The sequence below is a fragment of the Charadrius vociferus genome, unplaced genomic scaffold, assembly GCF_000708025.1.
Source record: "Charadrius vociferus isolate BGI_N301 unplaced genomic scaffold, ASM70802v2 scaffold54, whole genome shotgun sequence".
NCBI classification, from domain to species: Eukaryota; Metazoa; Chordata; class Aves; order Charadriiformes; family Charadriidae; genus Charadrius; species Charadrius vociferus.
The window spans coordinates 3,836,465-3,853,229 of NW_009648350.1; the positions used below are offsets into that span (position 1 = coordinate 3,836,465).

The window sequence follows — 16,765 nt, forward strand, 5'->3', positions numbered from 1 at the left end:
GGGGCGTGGGGGGGGGGGGTCCAGGACGCTTCCCGGTGATATGGTAACACCATTATTGACGGTGCAGGTTTGGCGTGACATGCCTGGGAATTTTGGTCCTTGGGGATGATGTGGGGTTGTTTCCCGGTGGCTCACATGGCTGTCTGCATGCTCACTGCTTGGCAGAGCTGTACATCAAAACAAACCCCCCGTATCGGGTAGGTGTGGGTAATCCCCACTGCAGCGCTGCTACCACAGGCCTGGTTGATCCCCTGAAATTATCAAGTTTCTTTTCCCACCGTTGGTTTGCAACAGCTCTGCTGGCTGAGGAGAGGAGGGGAGATCTTCGGAACGGAGCATTTTGAATGGGTAGAAAAGCAAATGTGACTTTTCAACCATTATTTGCAATTCCTTCTGTACTTGGCTGTGTTGGGATCTCCTTCTCTTGGCAGCAGCTGATTACATGGTGCTCAGAGAGGGCTTTTCTCCCGGTGAGCAGGATTGCACTGTCGTACATCAGAAGGAGACCCGTGCTGACCTCCTCCTGAAATCTCTCATGGTGGCAGCTGCTGGAAACAGGAGATGGGCCTCAAGCGGGCCAAGGCAATAAATCCTGCTTTCCCGCTAACCAGAGGCAGGTTCAACAGAATTAATGCCAGGGCCAGGCAGCTCATGCCGTGTTGTGTTAATCTGTGAAGTGAGGGCAACTTGGAGAAAGCAGCTGGATTAGAGCAGGCGACAGTGAGAGGTGGGGACTCCTGTTCTTTCATCTTTTCTGTTTAGAAAAGAGGGCGGTCCCCAGTGCGGGACCAGGTGAGGCTGGCTTTCCTGCAAGCTTATCTTGGTTGTCCATCACATCAGCTCTGTGGAAAAGCCAGCTGCTTCCAGTGTCCTCCTTGAGGTCCCAGCTGGGCAACCCTGACAGCAGCTGTGGACCATCTGGCCCAGCTGCAGACCATCTGTCCTCCTGTCCATCCATCTGCTGCCGTGCAGGGTGCACTGCAGCCAAGTCCTGGTCCTTCCTCACTGGGGTCTCTTCCTTCCCATTCCCCAAATCTACAGGATCTTAATTACCTTTGAGACTTTTGTCCTTTTCCCACAGTTTAATGAGACTGGCTGACACACAGAGTTACCTGGGGAAGGACGGAGGTGGAAGGATGGACAGACAGCACAGTCGCTCAAGCCTTGTTGCCTGTTTGACTCATTATTAATGTTGAGCCATCTGAGTCAAGATTTTTGGACTTTCTTCTTACCGTATCCCTTAGCAGAGATATTTGCAGGGATGTGTAAAGCGAGGGTGTTTGGCTCATTACTGTTAATGAAACGGAGTATGTGCAGGTGGGGGATAAGGAGCAGATTGCGCAAAGTGCTTGTAGACTCGGTGTTGCTCCAAGAATCTCATCAATTGTAGCGTGTGCGGGGAGAGTGGTCTGTAATTTCAAACAGGGAAAGGCGTGTGATTGTAAATGCTGCTCTTGTATCAGGAATCGTTCACATACTGTGTGCGCAGACACCGAGGCGGTCTCTAACCGGCAGTGGAAATTATGAAGACGAGTGATTCCTCCCCATCTGACAATGTCATCTTCTGTTTGGAAACCTCTTCCCCTTCTCTGCAAGGATCTCAGTTCTGCCTTTTTTGTTGTTGTTGTTCCCATAAATACTTATTATAAAGATGTGTGTGTGTGTATTTAGCACATGTAAACACAACATGGTAGAATATCTGCATGCACAAATAAAATTCTTCAGTGCCCGTAAGGCATCTACTGTCACCTTCCAAGGACGGGACTTGTTTGAGCTCCCAGTTACGTCCAGCGAAACAGTGGGGGCCTAAAGCAAGACTTAAAATACGTAACTAGTGTTGGTGGATGATCAGCTGCAAAACAGATGGGGCTGTTCTTTGGCTGGAAGAGTGGGTATGAAAGCCACGCAGAGCTCTGCGCTTGCTGTGTTGGAAAACAAAGGTCAGAACAGTACGAGTGGGATTTTCCTGCTCCAGTTGCCTAAACATTAAATGTCTAGGATAAGCTAATTAAAGGGGCTTTTCTTGGCAGATAACTGGTAGAGACAGCCACATCCAGAGCCTGACTCAGCCCAGCTGCCTTCGAACAGGATGAATCACCATCTTCATATGAATTGACAGTAGAGTGAGCTTAGGTGACAAGCCTGGATCTGTACCTGACAGGAGATGAGAAGTATCCTGCCCTGTGAGTCCATTTTCTGACAGAGATCTCGGGGACTTTAGCGAGGGAAAATAAGTATTGTTTTTTGCGTTTGAGATGGCAGGGGGGAGAGGTGCGTAGCCTTCTTCCTGGGGATCAGCCACTGACCCGTGCTGAGTCCCTGAGCAACTCCTACTGCCTTTAATAGTCAAAGGCACCAGTCACACAGCAAAAAGAATGATAAATTGAAATTCTGCTTCTGACCTGTGGTTTGGATGCTCCAGTCAGCAGCTGGGTTGCTCCAGAAAGCTCTTTGAGCAGGCGCATGAGGAAAGAAATGGCAGATGTTTGATTAAATTTGTCATATTGCCTTTTAATGCTTCACTGCGGAGTTGTTAATGGGAGTTCCAGCAGCAAGAGCAGAGTTAATAGGGTGGGCGTCTTGCCGGGTTGATGCATTAACCTTTTTCTTTGGATTTTAGCCATGTAATGTGGTGGGCTCTGGGTGGAGTTGGCTAGCAGGAGGTGAGGAGGCCGTGAGAGCGGCCCTTCGGTGTTTGCACTTGGCTATTGGCAAACTGGAGAGACCGGTGTGTTTGCTCACAGCCTCCTCCATGTCTTGCCCTTAGACCTGCAGCTTTTTCTGGCCCCATCTTTCCTTTGCAGGAGGCAAACCGCGGGGGATCACTCTCCCTGAGAACGTTTCGGTGCAGAGCGAAAGCAGCTCTTGCGCCTTAGGGCTGAGAGCACTGGGAGGTTGCTGTTGTCCCCCATCTGTCTGGGGAGCAGGAGGAAGAAGTGGTGAGTCCCACCAGAAGCCATCTGGTGCAGGCCCTGCATGGCCAGCAGGATGCTGGCTTGGGGCTGGAGCCCCAGCTGGAGCGACGGCCCCGGATTGATGCACTAGCTTGGATGGGAAACCGGGATGTGGGCAGCTCCCGCTGGTTTAGAAGGGATGAGTGAATAATATTTTGTAAGCTTAAGACAAACGCTTGTGTTAAAGGCAGTGATGGATCTAAATTTTTTTAATTGTTCAAAGGAAGGCCTGGAGTCACCTTCCCCGGATAGCATTCCCAAGCTTTTTCTATACTGGGATCCCACTGTAAATCAAAATGGGATGGGTAGCTGAAGCTATCTGTTCTCATTAAATATCCACAGGCACTTTCCTGAAGAAGTCTGTTAGCTGCGGTCTGGCCAAACTCCAACTGGGGTAATTGCATTTGCCTTGCAGTCTAAAATAAACGCAGTGCATTCTTCTGCAAATCTCTTATTTGCAGTTGTTTATTATCTGGATGGCGGCATCGTATCTCTGCCCATTAATCCAGCTCTCCGAGTTTCTATAATTCCAGCCTCCTGGAGGGGGTTCAAGCTGCCACCATTTATTATTTGAGTCAATCTGCCAGGGAAATGTTTACTTCTTCCCTGAAACATTCACTCTCTTCTCTAACTGCACCCTCGCTTGAGGCTTTTGAATGAGGAATCATTACTTCCAAACCAATATTTACTTTCTTAAACAGAAAATATCCCACATATTTAAACTCCATTTTTTGCACCATTCTGGTGGATTAGACATAGAAATTTGCAGTAGCAATTGCTGGTTTGTTTGGAGGTTCCCAAGGTGCCTTCTGCAACGCCCCATCCAGACTTACTGGTCCCACCACCGGCTGGCTGCCTGGTCACAGCCAAACCACATGTGGCTGCTAGCTGCTGCCTGCCCTCTTCAGAGGTGCAAAGTTGGGCATCTTTGCATTGCCGAGGTCTGTTTTTTCCCCAAAACCTGTTGGAAAGTCATTACCTTTCAGATACTTTACTCCTTTCTCAACCCACGAAATTGGTTCATATGTTAAAAAGCTGTTTGGGGAAGAGGAGGAGGAGGTGGATGGACAGTGTGACTATTTCAGCCTTGTTTCCTTTGGATACCCAGTTAAGAATTAACCTGTTTATAGCATGTGTAAAACATGTCATTGCAGCGCGCAAACAGATGGTTTATAGGGGAGGTATGTGGATGCCCAGGGCTGTTGGGCTGCAATAAATGCACCACGCAGATAATCTTTCCAGCAGCGCCCTTCCACGTTGCTTCGTCTTGTTTCATAGGAAGGTAAAGCAGCACCAAACTTGTGAGCTGCGAAGCAAATGCTGGAGACGTCATCACGTGTAAAACAGGTGGAGGCTGATCCTAGACGCCGTGACCTGCCGTGGCCGATTGCAGCTGGCAAGTCCAAGTTTGACGGTGGCTTGCTAACCCCATAAGTCAACCAGACATTGGAGGATTTGTGGCAGAGTCGAACATCCGAAGGATTAAACGCGAGAACTATTTTGTTTGCTCGTTTTCAAGGGGGTACTTCACAAGGCATGGGGGTTGAGCAGCTAAATATGTCCTCCATCAAGAAAACCAACCCCATAGTCTTTGAGCAACCCCCACTGTGCTCGCTGTTGAGCCACATCTCACATGCCTGTCTCTCTGAGCTGACCTTACTCACCACATTGCTAATGCTCACCTCATGAAATCATTTTTCCCAGATAAGTTGCTGCAGATGATTGATCGCACACAATATTAATCCATCTCTTCCTTCATGCCTGACCCTTGTTTATAATACCGATCTCTCTGCTTGCAAATTCGTTATGCTGCCCTGGCTATTAGCGGAGATAAGAAACAGTTTTGGAAGAGGTGCTGGCCAAAATAGCAGCTCTCAGGATATTTATGAGCAGCCGTGATTGCAGGAGCTCGGGGTGATATTTTCCACAGTAACCTCATTTGGGCAGCCGGTAACTGCATTTTCTCCGTGCTAATGAAAGCAGCAACAGCATAACCTGCTTGCTTGTATGACTTCTTACATGGACCTGCTGAATCTTCCTCTAATTGCAATTCAATTTGCAGTGATAAATAGTTTAATAAGCAAAAATGGGCTTGACTTCCGTTGTTTACGGCTCCTTGTGGCTTAGGGGAGTATTACACGATGCTGCGTCTCACGGAAACACGGGTTGGAGCTTCAAAAGCCTGTTGCTCAACTGTTAGCTGCTGTTGTGCTGCATTTGACAGGTGGCAGAAGGAGAATAACAAATTGTTTTATCTGGCGTTAGTGAAAGATAAGCTGGGGGTACAGCTCCCAAAAATATCTTTCTTTTTTCACTGGGAAAACAGCATTGCTTGGGTAGTGTTGGGCTGGAGAATCACAGAAAGCTCAGGGTTGGAAGATCTGGAGATCATCTAGTCCAACCCCCTGCCAGAGCAGGGTCACCTACAGCAGTTGCACAGGACGGCGTCCAGGTGGGTTTGGAATGTCTCCAGAGTGGGAGACTCCCCCACCTCTCTGGAAGTCAATGGTGAGCTCTTAGTTTGGGCTGGTTTCTGGGTGGAAGGGCTGTTTCTGTGGTTGTTGCTTGTGAAAGGGACACAGGTTGAAGAGAGCATCTAGCACAGCATCAGCTCTGCAGGGCAGCAGGCCTGACCACGCGCGGGCTCTCACCTGGCTTGGTGTTTTTCCGAAATAACTGGGTTCTCTTATGCCTTTCATGGCTGTAGCTGGAAAGTTTCCACTGTTGGCTGCTGTGGAGGGAGGCATTACATTTTTCTATTGGACTACTTTGTTTTAAATTTCTACTTCCTTCGCTTTTTTTTTTGTTGTTGTTGTTTGGGGTTATTTTTTGTGAGGTGTGGAGTTTGTTTTGTTGGTTTTTGTTTTGTTTGTTTGTTTTAAAATTCTAATAGCTTTGCATTGCAACATTTGCAGAAGACTCCTCCTGTGGAGGCTGAACACAACTAGTTGGTGGCAGGAAGCTTTCCTTCCAGTGGGTAAGCCAGCCCTGAGGACTGACGAGTGGTTTGACGCTCTCTTGGCCTCCTAAAGCTGGAAACAAATCAGATAAATTGCAGGAAGGTCACGAGTGACGGCAGGGAGGATGCAGCAGCAAAATGAGTTGAGCAAGACTCTTGCTTTTGTACTTAGTCCCAAAGTGATCTCCTCTCCCCGCTCCTTAGCCTTGCCGGGCAAAGCAAGACTTGAGCTGATGTTCTCGGTAGGGAGCGCGGTTGGGTAAGACGGACTCGGGGGCAGCAGCTCAAGTTGCAGGGAGCTGCCTAACCTCAGGGTCGGCAGCTTCTTCCCCGGTGCTTTATGATCCACTCGCCGCCTTTGGGTTGTTTTCAGTCACTTCTGCGTTCCCGATTTCCTCTGCTTGTTTGTGTGTCCTTAATCCCAAATCCTGCTGGAGTTGGCTCCGGCTGCCTCACGCTCTTGAATGTGCTGCTCCGAAATGTCCTCTCGGCCCTCTCCTGCCAGTGCTGATGGGGCCGTTGGGACTGGAGGTGGCTCAGGGATGCAGAGGTGTTCCCCTTCTCCTGCCGCACACGCGCAAACCTTCCCAAACCATCTCAGCGCAGTGCAGGGGTTATGGGTGCGCGCTGGAAAAACACCCCTCCAGCCTGCACCAAGAAAGCCCCAGTCCTGCCTGGCTCACAAATACCATCATTTTAAGCCCTTACACCCTTTCCTATTTGAAAGTTGCACTTGCTATCCAGGTACAGATCCCCTAGGAAAAGGGAACGTGCTGGAAAAACACCCAAGTGACTCGAGCCAGATGCTGGGCGTTTTCTCCAGCGCTAGCGATTCGTGATTTGCTGCTGACAGCGTGAACTGGTGCTAAGTTATTAAATTGCAGATGAGCTCATCACTTGGCCTCGAACAAATTTCAGCCTTGAGTGGCTTTAAAATATTACATGTGGTGGAAAAGAGACAATGCTGGTGTGGCAGAGAGATTTAGGGAGCAGCTGAGAAAGACATCTGTGCATAAAAAATGTGTACCAGGAGGGAGGAGGGAATACTTCATGTGAAAAATGTAAGTTCTCCCAGGAGAGAGGAGCAGAAATTCTCTGATTTATTGGTTCTACATTTTAATTTTAGCTTAAGAGAAAATTGTCTGAGTTTTGAGATGCTTAAAGGGAAGCGGTGGGATGCTAAGCCTGGTTTGATCCTCAAAGATCCCAGTTTGCTGAGAGCTGCGTGTGTGGGATTACGTCTACCTAGCCCCAAAACCAGCTCCTTCGGTAGTGCGTGGTGTTTGCCAGCGATGCCATATGACCGTGGACCAAATCCAGCTCTTACTTCACGTTTGCTTAATCCTAATGTTGAGCCCTACCGAACTGGGAAGGTAACATCCACACTGCTGTTGCGAGAGGTGTTTCTCTCCCTGAAGGAGTGGGAGGTTCCCTTGGGGATCTCCCTGCCCTACGTTGTCTCCACAATTTCTATTTCTCCCTTTTTTCTACCTCTTTTTTCCCCCCCCTCTTGCAAAGGAGCCCGAGCCCCTGAACCCACCCAGTTCTGTGCAGTCACCTGTGGATCCGCGCTGTGCCGAAACGTGTGAGGATGAAGATGGTCCTGAATGCAGGAATTAGTTTTTCCAGCGTAATTAAACCCAACGGGGCCGGAGCAGCCTTGGTGGGCTGGCCTGGCCGTCGCAGTGCCGCTCCTGGGGAGCACAGCGCACGCCTACATCTTAGCTCTACGTCCCAACGCTGAGATTAATTCATTATTTTTTAAGTGCGAACTTGGCAGAAGCCATGAGAGAGATCATAAGTCAGTTTGGCCGCTTTATTTTCCAAACTAGGTGTGTTTGCAATCAGCGGGCGCCTTGGCTGGTTGGGTTTTGTGGCCGGTTGGACTTGTTGTTTTGAGGCTTTTTTGGTGCTCCTGGCAAGGGAGAACAACCCCACTCGTGGGGGTTTTTAACCGCCTAGGCACTTTTTTACTAAATGGCACGTTAGCAGTCCACAGAGTCAGCGGAGCTGGTGTTAACTCGGTCAGTGCTGTGGTGGTGCCCCTGAAAATAACAGGGAAGGTGAAGACTTGCCACCTCGTTTGCGGCATGAGCTGTAATTGCACGCAATGTGAGATCCCTCTGGCTGCTACAGCCACTGTCTTAAGATGGAATAGATTTATTTTTTTTTTAAGTGAAGATGATCATTTTCAGCCTGCCTGAAGTCATGGAGCATCAGCATCTACAACCAATGTGCCTTCCCATGTGGTTCACTGGGGCTGGAGCATCTCAGAGCTTAGGACAGGCTCCAATTTACTGCAGGGCGCCAAGTTGTTATTGGCTTGGATTTGCTGTATTAAAACACTGGGGATAGGAGAAAGGGACCTTTTTAATGTAAATTATTAACAAATTGCCTGTGTGGCTGTCAATAGTGAGCTGCAAACTGTGACCCTGGAGCAGCCGAGCTCGGGGACATTGGCTGGAGAAAGGGTGTCTCGGGGGGCTTTTGATACACGCCGAAGCTGATCGAATTGCAGAGTGGTGCCAGGACTTGGGGACAGTCCCCACCCTCGGCAGCATGTTTCTGTCCCTGTCTGTGTCCTGGGTCTGACAGGGATCATGGATTTCTGATAGTTGCAGCTTCTGAATTGTATTTCTATTTTTCTGCTTGGTCTTTATCCATGTGTATATGTACAAAGGGAGGTTACTCTGGTCTGTAATTATCTTCTTTCCCTTTTTTATTTTTTTGGTTTTTTAAGTTTTTAGACCATGTGAAGCTACTTTCTTACTGCCATGTTGATTTTTTGATTTCCTACGACAGCGGCTATATCTAACCCTACTGCACTTCTACTTGTTTGGGCAAAAGCTGCGATTATACGTGAGGGCTGAGAGCTGCGGGGCTTTGGCTGTGGCACATATTTGAGAGGGACTCCTTTCTCACATCTGCGGGGCTTAACATCTCGCTGAGTTGCTCTGCTCAGCTCTGTAAGGGAGATAATGCCTCTATGTGATGCCTTCCTTTTAAATGCACTGTAAGTACTTGCGTTTGTGGGTGATAAGTGCAATTTGTGTTTGTGAGATGCTCTGATGTCCTCACATGGCGAGTTCTGCAGAAGTGCAAAACGTTCAATAAATAACAAGTTATTAGTCGAAACTATAAATAAAAAAAGAGAGTCGGGAAGGCTGCTTTTTGCAGGATGATGGTGAATAAGATTGTCCCAGCCCTGTGCTGTGTGTCTGACACTTTTAATTTTATTTTTATTGAGTCACGTAGCCAGACTGAGACTCCCACATGGCCAAATAGCGCCTTTCTATTACTGGCACCTTACACATAACTTTTATGTTTTACTTTCCCCAGCTCCACACGACAGCACCCCCTGTCCTTGGGGTCCCCTCCTGTATTTCATCCCTGTAGCCGGTTGGTTTTCCCTAAGAAGAGGACCGGAGTGCCAAATGCTTTCCCCTTTGTGCAGTGTTTTATTGCATTGCTCATTCCTTCTTCACCTGAAACTTCTATCTCATTTTTGCAGCTCAGCTCTTTTCAGCCCCAAATTCTTTGCAGAACTGGGCCAGTTTGGTTTGATGGCACCACGACTAATCCCTGGGAGCGCTGCCATTGCTGGGCAGTGGGCCTTTTCACCCCCAGACACATGTGTGTTTTCAAACATCACGGAACTCTTCACGCCAGATGCCACCAGCTACATGGGAGGAGGACTTGGCATTTGATGTAGTTGTGGACAAGTCTCTGTCTCCAGCGTGACTGTTCTCGGGGGTCAGAAGGAGTTTTCCTCAATGCTAGTGGAGATACAGATATGAGGATTTCACCACTGCCTGGTTTTTCATGGATAGTTGAAATGATTCCTCATTTGTGCTGTGTTTTGGTTCAAGTAGACACTAAGAGGTGGACTAGACCCACCAGCTTACACACCCAGCTGCCATTGCCAGTGAGGCCTTGAAAGACCTGAGGTTGTGGCTTCCTACACAAGTGTTTGCACTGGAACGATGGTGGTGGTCAGTTCTTCCTTACCAAGTTACATCTCCACTATTCAGTGGTGGCTGTCAAACAACTGCTTCCATGTTGTTTTGGTACTGTAGGGGCTCTGTCTCTCCAAAACGTGTGGCAGAGTGGCAGGCAGGTCTCAGTGTGGGTATGTCCCTGCCCACTTGAGTCTTGTAGAGGTCGTCTGGAAAGTAAATGCCTCGGGGTAGGTGTGGTGGTGTCTCTGCTATGGGAAAGTTGATACGACAGCCAAAGGAGAGATGAATTTCCTGAAATGCAGTAGGACCCACAGGTCTTAATTTTCCCAAATCCAATCCGTACCAAGTGGAGGAGATTTCTTCTGGGCTTTGCTCTTTAAAAACGAAAGCAGGCCTTTGAAAAGAAATACAAAACATCTTATTCCTGTCAAAAATAAAAGGCAAAAGGGAAATGGCTTGCTCAAGCTCACCCAGTAAGGCAGGGCTGGAAAATGAGCCAGCTCTCCTGGACCGCTGGTGTTGGACATGACCTGTGAGGCACATCTTCTTGATGGACTGGCTCTGGCCATCCTGTGGGGCGGATGAAGGACCTTGCTGCAATGGGCATTCATCTGCAAGGAGTGATGTCCTGTCTCCTAATCAGCTGCTGCTGAGGAACAAAACATAGTGGAGATAAAATAGTTGAAGTAAAAGGAGTATGCTATATATAACCCTGCTCCTCCCTGTCCCTGTGCACTAACACATTTCATGTAATGATGAGTTTTCTGCCAAAATTCTTCAAATTATTATGTCTGAGCACTGAAAGTCAGAGAAAATAGTCTTGGAGGGGACCTCAGGAGGTCTGATCCATCCCCAGGGCAGGATCAGCTCCATCTGAACTATTCTTGACACATCCTTCTCCAGTCTCCGACGGCAGAGCCTCCACCCCTTCCCTGGGCAATCTAGTCCAGCACTTTGCTCTTCAGACCCCACTCCCCCCTGTTTATCCACCCTTGCTGCAATTTTAGGCTCATTCCTTCCTCCCTATGCACAGCAGACCCAGAGCACATCTATGCTATATTTATTCTCCAATTCCAGTTTCATGCTGATCAAGCTGTCATGTTCTCTGGAGTCATCTTTGATTTTACCTTGGTGCAAGCGTACTGTTCCCTTGATGGATTTATGGCTTGTGAGCAGCACTGGGGTGTTCATCCTGCAGCTCTAACACCTCTTTGCAGAGCAGATAAAGCACAGGAGTGCAGCTTTCCCCAGGGTGACGTGCTCATGTGTCCCTTCCTTGTGTTCTGTGGTGTGGGGATCTCTTTCTTCTTGGCTTCTTCATGGGCGTCACCAACGTGGGCTAATTTTCAGATTCACGCTACCGCTGGCTTTTATAGCACATCTAATATTGCTCATTTACCCTGTTTTCTGCAGGATTTGGGAATGGAGTCGACCTCCCTGGATGATGTCCTCTATCGATACGCCAGCTTTCGAAACCTGGTGGATCCAATCACTCATGACTTGATCATCAGCCTTGCTAGATACATCCACTGCCCCAAACCGGTAGGTACCACAGTCTCATCACACCTCCATAACTGTGCTGGCTTGGGAAACCGCTCTGCTGGGAGCATGGAGAGACAGGGAAAAAGTCTCCCAGTTACTGCTGTGCGTGTGTGTCTTTGGGCCAAGAGGACCTGATGGGTGATCGTGGTTTGATTGCACAGTATGGGGCTTCCCAGCTGCCCAAGTGACATTCACCTAACGTACTTTGGGTTGTTAGCACTTTGTTTTGCAAATGATTTCTTCTTTCTGCCACTTTGTGTTTCTGTGTTAAAGACCTTACCTCATCGGGAACACTTTCTGCCTCGCAAGGATAACGGGCCGTTCCTCACCCTTGTGCGATATTTATCATGACCCCAAATGACGAGAGAGTCCTTGGCTGTGCCTTCAGGGCCAGGTTCCCAAAAAAGCGCAGTCTCTGTGTGCTGCTTGGGCTCAGACATGAGCAGGTTTCTCTGTGAGCGCAGCCCCAGGCAGATGCGGGCTCTTAAAACGCTTGCCCCCATTTGCTCGCTGGCAGCTGGAGGAGCGTAAGGGCTTGTGAAAATCACAGGCTGGCTCCCTCCCTTCTCTTCCGTGGTAAATGTGACTTCGCGTGGTGGCCACTTGCTGTTTGGATGATTAAGGTTTCTTTCCCCAGGCTTTTTTTTAAATAAGCAATATTGTCCGTGTCTGATTCTCAGAGCGGTGTAGGCTTAGAAAGGTATGAATTGTCTGATCTCTTAAAACACGCTGGATGAGGAGGAAGAAGGGTAGGAGAGAAGACTAAAATCTACCAGACATTGGTCTCAGGAGATGTAGGTGCCATCAGATCTCTGGGGGATTTTTGATCGCTTAGTCCTCCTGTGCTGCAGTTCCCTACCTGTAGTTTTTGAGAGGATGGCACAGTTCCACTGAATCAGCATGATGTGTCCTGGCACTACAGTCGTGGTGACATGTCGTGCACCAAAGATGAATCGGTTGCAAACATCTAAGATAGTCCTTTCCTCTGAAAGGTGTGTTTCTTCTGCAAAGCACCATGCGCACTGTAGGGTGAGTGGGAGCTGTAGTTGGTGATGCTCCCTTGAGTCCTCTTGAAACTCCCATTAATGGGCTTCCTCCTAAAGACACATTTCTGTCCGTGTTTTATCTTGTCTGGTACAGGTCAGAGTGTGGTGGGGGAGCTGAAGGCTCATCTATCATGGTTGTGTTTTTCTTCTCCCCTGCACATTGCTTGTCGGGAATTAAAGTTACATGTAAAACAAATGATGTGAATTGTAGGAAGAGGCTGAGTGATGTTTTCTACTAAGCCCAAAGGAGGGTTTGCAGAGCTTCCTGGTGGGATGTCTTCATCATAACGGCTTCTCTGGGAGTGTGAGAGCTGCATGGCTCCCCTGAACTTGCTGTCTGGAACCAATAAGCTACCAAAAAGTTCACTTTGAGCAAAAAGGAAGCCTTTCCAGACCTGTAACCTGTGTTTGGTGCTGGTCATGCTTGCAGATGTGATGGAGCAATATTTGAGGGACGCCAGGAACTACTTCCCAGGCTACGTTATTCCCAACACTCTCCTTTCTTGTCCTCCAAACCCTTCCCATGCCTTTTTGTCCTTGGGAAAGAGCTGCCTGGAGCAGCGCCATGGCATCAATCGTCCAGGTTCATTACCGTGTGAGACTTCGTACGCTGACGTAACCTGGAGTGGGGAGGAGAGGTGCGAATGCCCCAGGCGGGGTGCGTGTCTGACATCTGTGGGTCCATCTCCTGTGACATGGAGAGGTGCAGCCCTTCCCACGGTCCTCCTGGAGGGCAGCACCACCAATGTCCCAGCCACATCTCAAGGCAGGACATCTGAGCAAGACCCAGCCCCCGTTGGGGATCACACGGTGAACCTCAGATATTTTTCGTGTGTTTCTGGGGGGGGATGTTTGTATCTCCCAGCAGGTCCCAGTGAGCTCATCAGGCCTCTGAATTTCTGCCAGAAGCACACTTGTTGCACTCTGTATCCTTGGATTTTGTTGGGGAGGGGGGTGGGTTGGTTGTTTTTCCCTCCTGGAGACAGCAAACTCAGAGCTAGCTCATCCGTTCTCATCCCTGCTGCGGAACTGCAAAGCCTTTACCCATCTCATGCCTCCTCCTGATTTGCACGTGGAATTTTTAAGCTCTTGAGAAGGGACGGTCCCTAGGTGTGATGTGCCCGGTGCGATAGGGCTGGGGTCCAAGCTGGGACCTGCAGGCATCGCTCTCCTGTACTTACTGCTAAAAATGGGTCTTTAATTTCCTGTAAGAGTGTATGAAGGGATAGAGTAATTCACTGCTCTTTCTTGTGGATGTTTTACGTTAATAATAACCTCCACCACAATTTAAAAATGAGGGAAATTGCTTTTTTTAAATATTTAAAGATTCCTTTAATTTTGCTGAGGAAAAGCCGCGGTGATGCTCGGGGTGCGTCTGCCTGGGCTATGGTGTGAAACAGGCTCTGGAAGTGCTTCATAAAACTCTCTACACTCAATAAACCGTGTTGGGAAGGGTGGAGTGACTGCAGCAGCATGCAGGCATGGCTCAGGAACATCAGGGACCCAAATCTCCATCTGCAGACCACGGATGGATGTCCCATGTCCTATGGCGCGAGCTCAAGATGCAGACACATCCCTGTGCTGTGTAGCTAAACCCATGCAAGGACACCAAGGTATCCCTCTCCCTTTTCTTATGGAGAAAAAGATTCTTTCCTCTCTCCTCCCTCATGGGGTAATGAGATGGGAAACTGAAGAAACCTATTTTGACGGGCCTGTTTCCAAGCAGAGAGGCCCCGTTCCCCCGCTGAGGTTACCCTTTTCCAAAGTGTCGTGACTAAGCTGGTTTCTCCTCTGCGTTTTGCCCTGGGAGACTAACGAGCCGCGGCCAAGTGTGCGCTCTGCGCTCCTCGTAAAAATAACCCGAGGCCGCTGATGCAACGGCGAACTGCTCTGCTGCCGAATACCTGCTTTTGCGTGTCTCCCTGCATGTTTCTTTTGGCATTAAATGCTGTGAGGAAGTTAGTGCCAGGGTAAGCATAGAGATGCAAGCTCCAAATACTGAATCATGGGCTTCTAGCAAACTGTGGGGGTAAAACAGGCAGTAGCAAACCTGAATAAATCCAGCCTGTGCAGCACTGAGGCTCTTCTTCTGCATGAGATGCTGCTCGTTGGATGCACTTGGTCCTCTCCCCCTACTCTGCGCAGCTCAGGGCTTGCACCGCACTGTGCAGTTGCTTTGGTGCTGGAGCAACAAGGGATGACTTCTCCGGCTCAGCAGAATCTTACGAGGCCGCTGCGGCAAATGCTGGCAGGTGGCAAGTGTTCTCATGAGAGCGGCGACAGCTGTATTGATACAGCGAAGAAAATATCACCATAACTCTGCTGTGCAGCGAGGCGCTCCATCAGGGATGCTCAGGGGCTCACAGGCAGTTGCTGAGCCCTGGAGCATCCCTGGGAGGTGGATACAGGTGTTGCCTTGGAAAGAGGGAAGCAGGGACTGCACAGGTGACAAGTCCAGCAACAGCAGGACTGTGCTGCAGCTCCTGGTCCATGACTTAGCCATGCTCAGGCTTTAGGTGCCACCGGCTGTGCTTTAAATGTGTTTTTTTTTGGTTTGCTTTGGCAGCTCAGGCTGCTGGGTGAAAAGTAATTTCATCCCGGTGTTTGGTTGTGATTTTCCAAGACACTGATTTTCTTTATGTCCTCAAAAACCAGCATGCCTTAGTCACCTGGGTTATTTTCCAGCATCCAGTCCTCCTTGTCCGACGTCTTTCCCTCCCCGCAGTTTCTTTGACAGAGACTTGGCAGCAGCGTACGAGAGCTGGAGAAAGCTCAGGGCCAGAAGGGCTGCAGAAGTTTTGGCTTTTGCTCTGCCTGCCAAAAGTACGCCGTTGCATCCCGTGGCACAAATATATGTGAATATGTGGGTTGAGGCAGCTGTGAACTTGCCCACATCCATAAGGAGGTGGGACAGAAGGGGCTGAAGAACGGGGGGCTGACCTGGACCCTGGTCCCTATTAACCTGCTCTATTAAATACATGTCTGCTTGGAGTTGTGGGGTCTCCCTTTCCTCCTCCCTCCTGGAGGGAGCACCGCCCTGGCTTTCTGTACGTTGCTCTTTCCACTCAGCCTCTATTTATACCACCCTTAGCTTAAAGATGACCCCTTGGTCTCTCCCCTGAGCTAAAATAAAAGTTGAATCGTTTTTCCGAGCTCTGGGTAAACACGTCCTGCTTTGTATGGCCAGAAAAAAGTTGGCCTGAGCTCTCCAACGTGGCTGTGGCTCAGCACAGTTTGGTGGATTCTTATTCCAGCGAGCAAATTCAAACCAGCAGCAAGGCAAGAAATTTAACTTGTGCTGGAGGAACCTGGAGTGCTTTGAATGAGCCCGAGTGCGGAAACCATTTGGGTGAGCTTTTGTATGGACGTCGGGGTATGGTCGTGCAAAGGCTGGATGGTGTGATCCCAGCCCTCCCCGAAGCGCTTGTGTTGGGGTGACTTTTGCTAAAGGAGCCAGGTGAAAACTCTTCTCCTTGTCACTTTGGTGAAGTCAGGCTTTGGGTTCGGTCCCATCCTTACTTACAAACGTGTAACGTGATTCAACCGCAATGGGGTGTCTCGAGTACCCCTTCCTCGAGGGGCCGGGACGTGCCTGCAGCAGGACCACGCGGTGCCTCCAGAAACACTGATGGAGCCGTGTGAGAGCAACCACCCCACTCCGGCCGTGCCGTGCAGGGTTGCTATCTGCTGGGGAAGCGTTCAGATCGAATAAATGCTGCTGTCGCATGTGAACGTTGTGTTGAGCCACTGCCTGGAGATTGCACTCCGTATTTACCGCCTTGTGCAGCTATTTTAAACCTTTTGGGGGGGTTTATTGTGCTTTAGAACAGGTCGTTTTGCTCTTCTGGAAACGCTCCTATTGTGCAGCAAGTTTTCCAGCATCAGTTCAAGGGGGTGTTTGCGCAGGATCAAAGGCATTTGAACAAGTGTTTTCTTCCCCACGGCCGTGACCTTGGGGCAGTCTTTTATCTCCCTGCCTCTCTCCAACCTCTGCCCTGTGGAAAGGTGCCAGGCGCGTTCCTCGGAAAGCGGCTCGGCCACAGGCACAGCCCGCGGTGCCAGGGAAAGGAGGCAGTCGGTGCTGCTGGTGCTCTCAGGGCGATGTCTGTCTGTCCCTGTGAAAGGGGAAAGGGGATAAAATGCTTTGGCAAAGCCACATGGCGTGGGACGGAGCTGCCCCGACGCCCTGTGTCTTCCCTACAGCCGCTCGTGTTTCCAGCGGGAGTTGTTCCAGGCAAAGGAGCTGAAAACACAAAACGCGTAAGGAGCAAAGGGCCCCCGTAAAAAAATCCACAGCACTCTTTG

The 16,765-nt window shown here is 49.5% G+C and overlaps 1 protein-coding gene across 1 annotated transcript in view; it reads left to right on the plus strand.

The window, feature by feature from the left end:
• LRRC75A (leucine rich repeat containing 75A) overlaps window positions 1-16,765 on the plus strand; it is a 97,424-nt gene that overhangs the window by 24,151 nt on the left and 56,508 nt on the right. Inside the window, exon 2 of the mRNA XM_009885162.1 lies at window positions 11,286-11,414. Coding sequence (XP_009883464.1) covers window positions 11,286-11,414 — 129 coding nt within the window. The remainder of the gene's footprint in view (window positions 1-11,285; window positions 11,415-16,765) is intronic.